This window comes from Pristis pectinata, chromosome 26 (assembly GCF_009764475.1).
Source record: "Pristis pectinata isolate sPriPec2 chromosome 26, sPriPec2.1.pri, whole genome shotgun sequence".
Classification (NCBI taxonomy): Eukaryota; Metazoa; Chordata; class Chondrichthyes; order Rhinopristiformes; family Pristidae; genus Pristis; species Pristis pectinata.
The window spans coordinates 12,127,187-12,141,063 of record NC_067430.1 but is presented as its reverse complement, the minus strand read 5'-3'; the positions used below and the strand labels follow the sequence as shown (position 1 = coordinate 12,141,063).

Here is a 13,877-nt window from a genome sequence, read left to right as displayed (position 1 = left end):
AATCCTAATATTTACAAAGAACCTTAAAGGATTTCTGTCGCATCAGTGCAGCAGCATCAAGCCATTCCATCTATTTCAAAGTTGAGTTTCCTGATAAGATACTAAAGCAGCAAAACTTATGGAGCAACAAAGCGAGTCTGACAAGTTATTAATGCCTGCATTTAGCTGATTGGTGCAATAACCTGTCCAATTTAGTGCAAGGCTGAGTGAAAAACTCAGATCTTTTTTTAAAATTTGCACCACATTTGCATTATAATCAAAGAAATGGTAGCAATAATGCTCAACAATGGGGATATCACGTCAAGGAAAAAAAATTTAAATTACGACATGCATGAGTAGATGGTTGGGTGATATCATAAAAAGCCACTCAGTCAAAGCTATGAATCCCAAGAGTAAAAGGCTCAATTATCTATTGAAATCTTACAGATGCCTATAATGAATTAAGTCCTTGAAAATTCCCAGATATTATAAATGCAAGCACCTTTCCCTGTACTGCATTCATACCAAGCAATGGATAAATGAGAATGAGCAAAAGTGTGCCAGGGCAAAGGGAGACTGCATATTAAAAGCCAAAGGAGCAATCAGTGGGGTGGATCCAAGGAACTGATGCATTTTGAATGGTCAGCAGGCATTACAGTGGTAACTTACAATTTAGATCTTTGTTCATTATTGGTAGGTGACTGTGTAGTTAAAATTAAGGCCCATTGTGGTTGCTGTCATAAAAGAAAAAACTCTCACAAAAAGAAAAAAAAGCTATTTTCTCTTGGTATCTAAATGATCAATTAGTAATTGGTTCATTATTGTCACATGTACCAAGATACAGTGAAAAGCTTTGTTTGCGTGCCATCCAGACAGATCATTCCACACACAAGTACATCAAGGAAGTACAAAAAGAAAGTAACAACAGGATGCAGCATATACTGTTATAGTTACAGAGAAGGCACAGTGCAGGTAGACAAATAAGATGCAAGGGCCATGACGAGGTAGACAGAGATCAAGAGTTCATCTTTATTATACATTCAAGAACCTTATAACAGTGGGATAGAAGCTGTCATCAAGCCTGGTGGTATGTGCGCTCAAACTCTTGCATCTTCTGCTCAGTGGAAGGGGGGAGAAGAGAGAATGAAATGGGTTGGAGGGGTCTTTGATTATGTTGCTTGCTTTCCTGAGACAGGTGGAAGTAAAGATATAGAGTCAATGGAAGGGAGACTGGTTTTCGAGATAGATTGGGCTGCATTCACAATTCAATATTGGCCCATGCAAAAGCCTTAAAATTATTTTCTTCCAGTTACATTAGAAGAGTGCAAGTTCAGGAGGCCATTAAACTAATCCTTCTTGCCTCTTCTAATATTCGATATGATCATAGCTGATCTAATTTCAAACATCCACGTAACTAATATTCATTAGAACAGAGATAACACTAAGATATAAGACTAACAGTGGCTGCTTACAAGAGAGTCCTGAATTTCTACTGTCTTTTCCATGCAGAAAATTTTCCTGACTTCACCCTTGAAAGATGTGGCACTAATTTTTGTGGCTCTGCTCCATCAAACTATATTTCAATGGAGGTAGTTTCTTTCCCCCTCTCTTTCTTCTCATGGTATATCGTGAATACTTAACACCATCTACAAATTCATCGATGACGCCACTGTTGTTGGGAGAATCACAGATGGTGATGAGGCAGTATACAAGAGAGAGATAGGTCGGTTGGTTGAGTGGTGTTGATACATCAACCTTGTGCTCAACGTCAGCAAAACCAAGGAATTGATTGTGGACTTTAGGAAGGGGAAGTTAAGTGAACATGCACCAGTCTTCCTTGAAGGTCCTGCAGTGGAAAGGATGAGCAATTTCAAGTTCCTGGCTATCAACGTCTTGGAGGACCCATCTTGGGCCCAGCACATAGATGCAACCATCAAGGCAGCGCGCCAGCGTCTCTACTTTCTTAGAAGTTCAAGGAGATTCAGCAAGTCATCGAAGACTCTGACAAACTTCTACAGATGTACAGTGGAAAGCATTCTGACTGGCTGCATGAACTCCAATGTACAGGAATGCAATAGGCTACAGAATAATGAACTCAGCCAGTTCCATCATGGGTACAGCTCTCCCCACCATCAAGGTCATCTACAAGAGGTGATGTCTCAGGAAGGCAGCATCCATCATCAGGGACCCTGCCATCCAGGCCATGCCCTCTTCTCAACGCTGCCATCAGACAGGAGGTACAGGTGCCTGAAGACCACACCTCAAGGTTCAACCACAGCCTCTTCCCCACTGCCATCAAGTTCTTGAACAGACCTGAAAAATTCTAACACTACCTGAGACTATATTTCTTTTTCTCTCTCTCTCATTTTGCACTAGCACCATTATGTTTATTTTATTGTGAAAATTGTGTATAATTTATGTTCATTTAAGTTATGTTAACATGTATTTGTCATGTTTATAATGTACTGTGCTGCTACTGCAAAAAGCTAATTTTCATGGCATTTATACCCTGTGCATGTATGCCTATGACAATAAACTTGAACCTGAACACTTGAACTTGATTTTGATTAAATGCCTGGAATTCAGGTATCCTTCAGGAAAATCTATTCATCACTCTCACAGAGCCAATATTACCTTCACAAGATGCAACCCTGGAACAAACACATTACTGATCTAACAAGGACTTTGTATAACAGCAGCATAACATCTAATGCCTTATATTCCAACCCTCTGGAAAAGGTCAGCATTTCGTTAGCCTTTTTTATTTTTTTAACCTGATCCACAAGGCTGTGTAAGTCTCTTTAGACCTCCATTTATAAAGTACTCCACTTATAAAGTATTCTTGAGTCTAAAGTGGATGTCCTCACATATTGTCTATATTGAAATTCTTTATCACAAGTTTGCCCTGCATAATCTATTTATATCTTTTTGTAATGTAAGGTTCTATTAATGCCACTTATTATGTTGCCTACCTTTATGTCATTGCTAATCTGAGATATGTGACTCCATGCCCCATATACGAGTGAAAAATTGTCATACCATGACTACTAAAGCTATATGCCCTTTAACTCCACTTTTCTTGCCATTCAGCCGATCTCTTAACCAGGTCAATAACTTGTTTGAATTCCATGAACTTAATCTTTAGCTAGGATTCTTAAGAGGCTTTGGCAAATGACTTCAAGACTGCTGTGCAATCACTTAGCAATTCACTGTGCTTTAATCACCTCTTCAAAAATGTAAAAGTTAGTCAAACATGTGGTACCCTTCATTTATTCATGCTGGCTTCTTCCAATAGCTGTTTCTTACTCTAGCCTTAACTAGATATCTGATGATTTCCTGACAACAGTTATAAAACTAATCTATAATTCCCTGGTATCTCTCTCTCACCTTTCATTAACAGTGGAATGATGTATATTCTCCAATCTAGAGGAACAGTTCCTGATTTGAGAGAACTTTGGAAGATCACCGCAATGTTATCACCTACTTCCTTTAAAACCCTGGGATGGAAATACTCTGGTCCTGCTGAGTGGTCATTTTTTTAATCATCTATACTTTCTTCATTATTAGAAATTTGCTTAAATTTGGTACTTGAACATAAAAAGCATAAATTGGTTGGTTGGTAAATTTACTTCTCTTAGGCTTTATTGCTTTGCAGTTAAGAACAAATTGAAGAAAAGGGAAAATACAACCTGCCACTAACATAATTGAAAAGGCAGTGTTTCAAAATTTAGACCTCAAAATACTCTTGTGAATGATCACATTCATCTAAACCCAGCTTTTTTCTTTTCTGTACTTAATTCATTACCAATCTACCTTCTTTTACCTTCAAAGTCATTTATAGGCCCCTCCATCATGTACAACATACAAAATGCCAGTATAAAAAGATGAGAGGAAGGGGCGGAGCAAGAGCTGGCAGGTAATAGGTGGATCCAGGTGAGAGGGGGATGATAGGCAGGTGGGGGAAGGGGAGAGTGGGAATGATGCAAGAAGCTGGGAGGTGATAGGTGGAGGTAACAAAAGGATGAAGAAGATGGATTCTGATAAAATAGGACAGTGGACCATGGAATAAAGGGAAGGAGATGGGGAGTGGAACCGGAGGGAAGAATGTATGGGTGATGGGTAGATTGAGAGGGCGTGGGAGGGGAAAGAGAAGGGGTGATGGGGCCAGTGGGATATGAAAAAAAAGGGGGGGGCAGGTGGGGGGGAGAAACAAAGGGGAATGGTTACCAGAAGTTAGATAAATCGTGTCTGATTTTTCTTCTCTCCCAGAATTACATGAGGACTCCTGTCCTCATGATGCACCATTTCCAACAGCATTAACACGTAAGGAATGAAAACATATTTCCCCTTTTTTTTCCACTATTCTAAAGGGACTATTCCAGACCATTCTGATTCATTCTTCCATATCTATCAATATCCACACCCCACAGCTTCAGTGGGGAGAGCAAACACAGTGTAGGTGACCACTTTGCAGAATAATTATTTAGTCCATAAGTGTGACTCTGAGATTCTGGTTGCCTGTCATTTTAAATTCTCCAATCCACTTTATTTCTCTTTTAACTATTATTGTATTTCCAGCATTTTGTCATTATGCCACCCTTTCTGCCTTTTCACCATAATTTTCATGATTTAATTTCTCTCATCTTTCACCCTCATTTCCCTTCCCACTTCTCTGATTTCCTACCTTTCTGAAAATAAGTTCTCTAACTTTTACCAGTTTTCAAAAAGATTAATGACCTGAAATTTTAACTCTTTTCACTGATGCTTCCTGACCTGCCGAATGGTTGCACAGTATTTTAGATTTCACTTCAGATTTCCAACATCTACGTTATTTTGCTTTTGTTACAACAGTTAGCTCATGGGAGGGGAAGGTATCTTTGATAAGTAATATATTCTACTTTCAAGTAATTTTATACCTTTTTTAAAATCATACCAAGATTTCAAACTAAATTAGCGTGACAGCACAAGCTGCAACTGAACAAGTAATGTTTTCACCTAATTTATTGTCGAGGCTTTATTTTGATCTGTCATACATTTTCATGGGACAAATTGGCAGAATTCAACAAGCCTTGCTCATTCTTCTAATCAGGTATGTAGAGATTTCACTCTAGGTGTGCAGATGAAAATTCCTCTTTCACACATAATAAGTTGGAGTACGAAATAAGTCAATTTGTTTATTTACAAAAGTCAAACAAAATTTAAACTTAAGGGAGACTTACTTTGATTTAATGGGAACTTTAGGTCTCCATTTTCTTAGTTGAAGCTGCCGTTCTTTCCTTTCCATTTCTTTCAAGAATGTCATCAATTGCTGGTACTGCACCTGAGCACACAGAAATAAATTAAACAACTTAGAATTTATATCTGAAAAAGCAAGTGCAAGGAGAAAGAAATGTCCACTTTACATAGCCCATATACAACAATTCTCTTTTGATTCAGTTTGATTGAAATGTAGATCAACACCTTCATCAAAGTTTAGAACTCAAAGGTTCAATGTTAACTAGACTGTGCAGACTTGAGTGCATCCTCAGTCCAAGCTGAATAAACAGATTACTTTTCACGGCTTCAATTTTCTACATTCACAATCAAGCTGGCCTTCTGCAAAGGAGATTTGTTACCCAACAAACAAAACTCTGCTAGTACAAATCTGTTCTGACAACCCAAAATGAATTCCTTCTAAACTACATGAGCAAGTAAACCTTTGTGCTCTGACTTACAGCGAAGGAAATGTTATACACTAGGTTCTCGTTATCCACTGACTTACTATCAGCAGATTGACATATCAACTAGTTTGGCCTTGTACAGCATGTTCCTCTAGAATCCTCCCCTATGTTGTCTGGTGAATCCTATTTACCATAACATGGATTGTATTTGATGTCTTACACTGGCAAGTAGTGAGATATCAAAAGTTGGTCTGTGGCCAGAGCAAGCGTTGAAGTTGGGATCAGGAACACTGGGAGTCAGGAACTTGAGTAGTTTTGCGGCCAGAACTGAAGTCCAGAATGTGGGCTGGATGTGTGGTTGAAGCCAGTCAGGAACATCGGGAGTCATGAATACGACTACATTTGCAGCCAGAGCCAGGGTCCCAAGTGTGGGCCAGGTGTGAGGCTGGAGCCGGGGTCGGGTATACCGGGTTCCAGCAACATGGTAAATTTGCAGCTGGAGGCAGGGCCCAGCGTACTTGTATGTTTCAGCTGGTTTTGATAGGCTCAAACATACAAAATGAAACTTACCGAGAAGTTTTATACCCTTGGAGGGGTTGACCCCTTGTGTCAAGGCAGCCTTAAATGTCTTTGCCATCTGCCTTAGTGGTACCAACTTTTTTCTGTTATCCACAGGCCTTAATGTACTTGGGACTTAATGTACCAAATGCTTTTCGGGTGCTATTTAATAGTTAGTAAGAACATCATTTTGCTGACTCTGTCTTATATAAATGCCATCTGGCATGGATTTTGTTTTACCTCATCCTCAATGAAGTTAAGGCACATCACATCATTTATCATCTGTGAACCAGTCCACGGATACAAAACATGTGCAAGTTTCAGTTTGTATGTTTCAGCCTATCGATACAAGCTGAAACATTCAAGCACCCCAAAGATTCATATTGCTTCATGTCATTTTGTCCACAGTTTAAAATCAAAGTTTGGCATCATCTAAGCATTACTCCTGCCTCTCCTCTTTTCAGTCTTGGTCCTTTCATCAACACCCAATAGCAAATACTATGACCTCATTATTCCTTTGCTTTTGCACTATTTATTTTTGTAATTTATAGATTTTTGTGTCTTTGCACTGTACTGCTGCCGCAAAACAACAAATTTCACGTCGTATTTCAGTGATAATGAATCTAATTCTGATTTGCAGCATCACTTAGACCTGTTGGATAGTAGAGCCACATCCTCTGAGAACCAACAATCCCATCTTTCAGAAAAATGATGTAAAATACAGAAGAAAAACTGACGAGCAGGAAGACTTACTAATTAGATGCCCCCACTTGTTTCAAACTGCTGTACCTGTGAAAGTTTTAACGGAATTGTCTTCAGCTTGACATCACACTCAATGCGTGGTGTATTCCGGGAGCGTAATGGTTCTTTGGCTCCGTTCCTCTTTAAAAGCGCAGAAGCGCAGACGGGTTCAAGTATATACTTGTGATCTCCGTTTTCCAAGCAGTGATCCATTGCATCCTGGAAAGTAAAAGCGAAGTGCGAGGTATGAGTATCCTAATTACTTCCCTTCACCCTCATGTAAATAATCACTCAGCTTAGTCAAAGCAGGTCTTTATAGAGACAAAGTCAAATGCTATATTTTAATATGATGGGGAAGGAAAATATCAGCAACTTTTTTTTTTGAAAGTGCTCACCTAATAATACAAAAGAAAATACTGGCCTTTGCTTAGTTTTAATTATGACTATCCCTGTTGTATGGAAACTCTTGTTAGTCACCAAGGTAGCTAGTGAAGAAGGTATCAAGCAAGGACCTTTCACATGCAAATCTATTGCAAAGGGACAGAGATAAGTACATTAATGACCTAAAACCATTAGATATCAAGAAACTATTTTATAGCTGGGAAATATATATCTGGAGCAGGTCTCCAAATATTTCTCCAGTATGTACAAGTAAAAGGTGTGGAAAGGAATTGGGGTGTGGCAGGGGAGGATATTGTGGTGCTCCTGTCCAGTCAGCTGAACCATCCCTATTGACCAATTCAATAAGAGACTAATCACAAATTATCTCATTGAAGAGAATTTTAAAACGATACCAAATCAGAACCAGGCTAAATAATTCAAGCAGCATGGGCTCCAAGAATATTCAGGCACACCCCCAATATCAATTCATCAACACATCACTATGTAGTGAAATGCACGAAGAGGTTAGGCTACAGAATATTTATGCACTGCATTAATAAATCAAATCACATCACAGCATATTGCTAGTATTTTATTATATTTGCATGGGACATTGGTCATCACAGGTGATAGCATAATCAACCTCAATGAAGATAATACTTAATCCTTTTTAAATGGTATCACAATGTAGTTCAAAGTGGCAAATAATTTATTAAAGTCCAAGTAAATAAATTTCATACCTGGAGTTCAGAAGGAGAAACATCCCCCAGTAACTCACTGTCCATATCCCAATAAATACTAAAATCTTCAATCTTTAGTCTCTTCTTTCTTATGGACTTCTCTACCTAAGAGATCAAAAAAGTGGTAAGTAAAGCAATAGTATCAATGTTGTGGGGAACCATTTCAGTTACAAAGAAATTTGCAATTGTTGGGAATTTTATCCTATCAGTATCCTATCCCCTAAAGTGTAGAGGGTTCCCTGTTAACCTTTAACCAAGACCCCTAAACGCTAGGTACTGGGTACAAACAGTTCTTTTCCTTCTCCAGCTGATTTTCTGATTATATTATGTGTACTCTGCAAAACTGAGTAACTGCAAAAGCAAACAAATGTTGGTACAAGGTCCTATAATAAGTTAAAACTGACGAATTATTGAACGATAATATGCAGTAGCCTAATAATAGAGGGCTGATTTATTTGGTTCCTTCCATTGTTACATTTACTCCAACAGGACATTATAAAGAATAGGAGCAAGTTTAACTTCAGTTGTTAAATTTGTAATTTTTTATTGTGCTCTGTGACTCATTTCAGTATTTCTGCATTAATACACACCACAATATTTTGCACCCTTAGATTGACAATACACGTCAGATGTCAGGATCATATAACTCCTGTAAACCACCAAGTTCAACATAGGGGAAAATGGAAACCCAGCCTCGTGCAATACCACCATTTCAGACAGAGAAGGAATCTACTGAACCCATTGGAACTTCTTAAACTTAGAGATTGATGAAGGTAGAGCTGTGGATGTCATCTATATGGACTTCAGTAAGGCATTCGACAAGGTCCCACATCATAGGTTGATCAAGAAATTTTGGATGCATGGGGTCAGTGGAGAATTGGCTGTGTGGATCCAGAACTAGCTTGCCCACAGAAGAGGGTGGTGGTTGAAGGGACTTATTCGGGCTGGAGGCCTGTGAGTAGTGGTGTTCTGCAGGAATCTGTACTGGGACCTCTGCTGTTTGTGATGTACATAAATGACCTGGATGAGTATGTCGATGGGTGGGTTATTAAGTTTGCAGACAATACCAAAATTGGTGGAGCTGTGAACAGTGTAGAAGACTGGTGACGGATACAGTGCGATATAGATCAATTGCAGATGTGGGCAGAGAAATGGCAGATGGAGTTTAACCCAGATAAATATGAGGTGTTACACCTTGGTAGGACTAATGTCAAGAGGCAGTACACTCTAAAGGGCAAGACCCTTAACAGTGTTGAAAAGCAGATGGTCTTTGGGGTGCAAGTCCATGACTCATTGAAAGTGGCTACACAGGTAGACAGGGTGGTTAAGGCGGCTTATGGAATGCTTGCATTTATTAATCGAGGTATTGACTATAGGAGTCAAGAAGTTATGATGCATCTCTATAGAACTTTGGTTGGGCCGCATTTAGAGTGTTGTGTGCAATTCTGCTCACCTAACTTTTGGAAGGTTGTCGAGGCTTTAGAGCAGGTGCAGAGGAGGTTATTAGGATGCTGCCTGGTTTAGAGGGCATGTGCTATCAGAAGAGGCTGGACAAACTTGGGCTCTATACTCTGGAGCAGTGGAGGTTGAGGGGTGATCTGTTGGAAGTGTATAAAATTATGAGGGGCATAGACAGCGTGGACAAGCATTATCTTTGTCCCATTATTGAGCAATCCAATACCAGAGGGCATGCATTTAAGGTGAGAGGGGGTAGGTTCAGAACAGATGTGAGGGGTACGTTTTTTGCTCAGAGTGGTGGATGCCTGGAGTGTGTTGCCTGATAGGGTGGTGGAGGCAAATTCATTGGAGGCTTTTAAGAGAGGCTTGAAGGGGTACAAGGATGAGAGGAAAATAAAGGGATATGGGCATTCTGTAGGTAGGCGGGAATAGCTATGTCAGCACAACATTGTGGGCCAAATGGCCTGTTCTATGCTGTACTGTTCTATGTTCTTACTTTTCCTACCTGCTTAGCTGCTTCTCCAAACTGTAAATATTAACTAGCCTTGACGGGAAGGCTGGATGTTCATGAGTGTTGAGAAACAAACTGAATTGAAGGGCCTTCCCTGAAACTGATCACTATCAAGAAAGCTATGGTTTCTACAAGTGGCTTTTAAATTAGAGAAGTCTGCCCATCCACCAGAGGGTAGATGAGAACACAAGAAATAGGAGTTGGAATAAGCTATATTGCCCCACAAGTCAGCTCAACTTTTCACCTTGTATGACCTCATAACAGATTAGTACTATTAGATTAGATTGTAATGTCAGATAAACAGTGAATACACCATTAATAGTTACATATCCTGAATCACAAATTTATACAGGTTTAGAAAAGTAATTCCTATTAACAACAATTTTGACTAACAGATGTTCTTAAGGCTATGGTTATGAGGTATCATCCATTCAGATTTAACTTCCAGTTCCCAATAAAATGGTTTGTAGTATACATGATACATTGCATTGAAGCCACTTTTAGAATTCATGCATGTAGCAAAATGTTTGTATTCACTGTTTCCATGTGGAACTTACCAACTCATCTTCTGCATTCTGCACAGACACACTCTTGATACAGACCCCAAAAGCAAATGGATGTTCAGGATTAGTGATATCATCCTCAAAACGCAAATGGACATCTCGAACATTCAGCTACAAAGGAAAGAAAACTCAGACTTTTCAGATAAAAGCTCATAATTAAAAGCAGTAGTCTCCATACTTGTGCCTGCACAACAGTCTCGATAAAAAGTATTCATTGCTGTAAAGCAGCAGGGTGCACTACATTCGAAGCAAAAATCAGACAAACATGCTGTGATTAAATGGCATCCAAAAACCCACTAATGATTTCACATATTATTGAGGGCAAAGTTAATAACACATTTTACACAAAATAAAATTGGTTTACATAAAATAATAAAATAAGACAGGAGAAGAACCCAGGGAACTTAATGGTAGTTGCACTTGGTAGTGGAGATTCCACTCACAAAAGCAATGACAAACATTGCTCCACTCAGTCTATCCAGAACCTCAATCAAAACTTTCTGACTGAGAGGATCAAATAAAAACTTAGAAATTGTGCCATATTCAGATGTGAATGGTGGTGGCCAATGAAAAAACTAATGGGAAGCGAAAGCTCAATGAGCATCATCATCCTCAGTGACAGAAGAACTCAACAAGTTAGTACAAAAACCAAAGCTGCAACATTCCCAAGCACCTGAGTGGATCGATTTCAGTCTCCTCCTGAGGATCCTGTCACAACAAAAGCCAATCTTTAGCCAATATGGAAACAGCTCAGAGCATTAGATACACCCAAGGCTATGAGACACAGTAACATCCCAGCTGCAGTACTTGGGACTTGTTCATCAAAACTAGTTGGACCTTTAACCAAAATAGCTAAAACATTGGAAACCACCAAACAATCTTGCCAAAATAGAATATCCTATCCACAAAAGCAGGCCAAATCCATTTCCCATGCCATTACCTTACTCTTAATCATTAATAAAGGGATTAGAAGGCTGTCCTAACAATCATCAATTACTCTCCAATAAATATTAAGGCTGCTTTGTTTAGATTCTGCAAGAAACACTCTCATCCAGTCCTTATTACAATCTTGGTACAATCATTGACAAAACAGATCGAATTGTAGAGACAGAGTGAGTGTGATTGGCTTTCACGTCAAGGCACCATTGATCAGGTGTGGTATCCATGAGATCAAATAAAATTGGAGTAAATGGGCACCAACAGAAAAGCCTGCCACTGGGCAGAATAAGGCCTAACACAAAAGGGCTGAGATGATCAATGACCAATCACCTCAGCTGCAAGATTTCATCATGAAGTGTTCTCAGCCCAACCAAACTCAGCTGCTTCATCAGTTATCTTTCCTGCAACTGCAGGACAGAAGCACAATTGCAACTGATGACTGCTCCATTCCAAATAAAGCAGCAGCCTGCATTCACCAAGATCTGGGCAATATTCAGGTGTGAGCTGGTAAGTAGTTGCATGAATGCCAAAAAATCCCAGACCAAGTCGATTGATCTCCCCTTACCATTCCTACCATTAAGTACCTGGGGAGCACCTTAGATTGCACCGGCTTTATAAATACTGTGGCCACAGGAACAGATCACAGGCTGGTAATAAAGTCACAGAGCATGGAAACAGACCCTTTGGCACACCAAGTCCGTAGTGACTAACACATCACTTCTTGCAGAGATATTTACCCTCTGGCTCCTGAAAGCTTTTCCACCATTTACAGGGCACAGGTCAGGAATTAGAAGAAATACTTGCACAGGTGAGTGCAACTCCAATAGTACTCAATGGAAATGCAGTCTGCACCCCTTTTGTGCTGTATACTTCCTCCAGCACAGGCACATCATGGTTGCATTGTGTACCATCTGCATGATCCACTGAAGCAATTCACCAAGGCTTCTTCTGCAGCATATCACAAAATCACAATGGGCAACACTTAGAAGGACAAAGTCAGCAGATGCATAGGAAGACCATCGGCATTAAGTTCACTTTCACATCATACAAAGTCCTGTCTTGGAAGTATTTGTTCTTTCATCAAAATTCTGGAACTTGCTCCCTAACAACTCTGAGAGTACCTTTCCCAGACAAACTGCACCAACTCAATAAGACAAGCCACCAATGCCTTCTCAAAGGTCGCTCGGAATAGGAAATAAATTCTGGTCATGCCTACATCCCATGAATAAATGAACACTCAGGCTACGTCTCTATCCATACCAGAATGATTCCACATGTAATCTGTATTTGTAACATACATAATAATAAGAAACTTCTCCATATAGCTTTCTTACTATTAAAATTCCAAAGATACAATTAAAATTATATATTTTCAAAAGTTACTTCAGTAGATCAGTTTTCTTAAAAACAAAGGTTTTAGTTTTGTGAATTTCAATATAAAATGATAAGCATTTTATTATAATTTTTCCAACTCACCTCCACATTTTCCACAATTCTGGTTACTATGGAAGCAGTAGCTGAGTACCAGTAAGATTCCCCTTTCTGCTGTTGGTCTCTCTGTAACAAAAGTCAACCTTTAATTTTAAATGTACTTCAAAGAAGTGCAGAAGTAAGCACATTACATATTCATTGAAATTTTATATCAGGAGATCACTTGTTCTAAAGCAAATGTGCAAGTTTCTGCTCTACAATGGTAGAGACGAATAGTAAATAGAAATAAAACTACACAGGTTTCCTCTTCAACTAATGCATTCTGAAATTTCAGCCCTACTCACTCAATCTCACCAGATTTTGAAGGAATTGCATTTCATAATTTAATAACTTAATACAAAAATGTCTGACCATACACCTTGTGTTTGTGACAATAATCCTCATCTTATGCTTTATGGATCAGAAATAATACTGTTAGCTCTCTCAGATCTTTTCAGCATTTTGAATATGACTTGATCTTCACTTAAGAGTTTCCAGTTCAATTGACTTTCACGATTTTAGGTCATGTTTATTAAATCTCCCATAAAAAATAAAGAAAAAATACACTCTGCATCCTCATACAAGGTATAAATGCTAAACCAAGCCAAGATCAGATCAGCCATAATCTTATTGAATGGCAAAGCAGGCTTGAGAGGCCATATGGCCTCTTCCCACTTAGGTTTCCTATGTTTGATAGGCTTAATTTACAGTAAACATTAATCCATAAGAACATCTTAATTCATCCGTTATAATACTGATCTGCACATTCATTCATGCAACAAGCATTGCAGAGTGTAATTTCAAGAGCTAAGTATGGCTGCTGGGGAGGGCTCCAGGTAAAACTGAAGAACAGGGTCTTAAGGTACTGAAAACCTGT

The 13,877-nt window shown here is 39.1% G+C and overlaps 1 protein-coding gene across 1 annotated transcript in view; it reads right to left on the bottom strand.

The window, feature by feature from the left end:
- Positions 1-13,877, bottom strand: part of vps13d (vacuolar protein sorting 13 homolog D) — a 222,585-nt gene that overhangs the window by 201,031 nt on the left and 7,677 nt on the right. Inside the window, 5 exon segments of the mRNA XM_052039131.1 lie at positions 5,199-5,299; positions 6,987-7,157; positions 8,060-8,164; positions 10,586-10,702; positions 13,007-13,087. Coding sequence (XP_051895091.1) covers positions 5,199-5,299; positions 6,987-7,157; positions 8,060-8,164; positions 10,586-10,702; positions 13,007-13,087 — 575 coding nt within the window.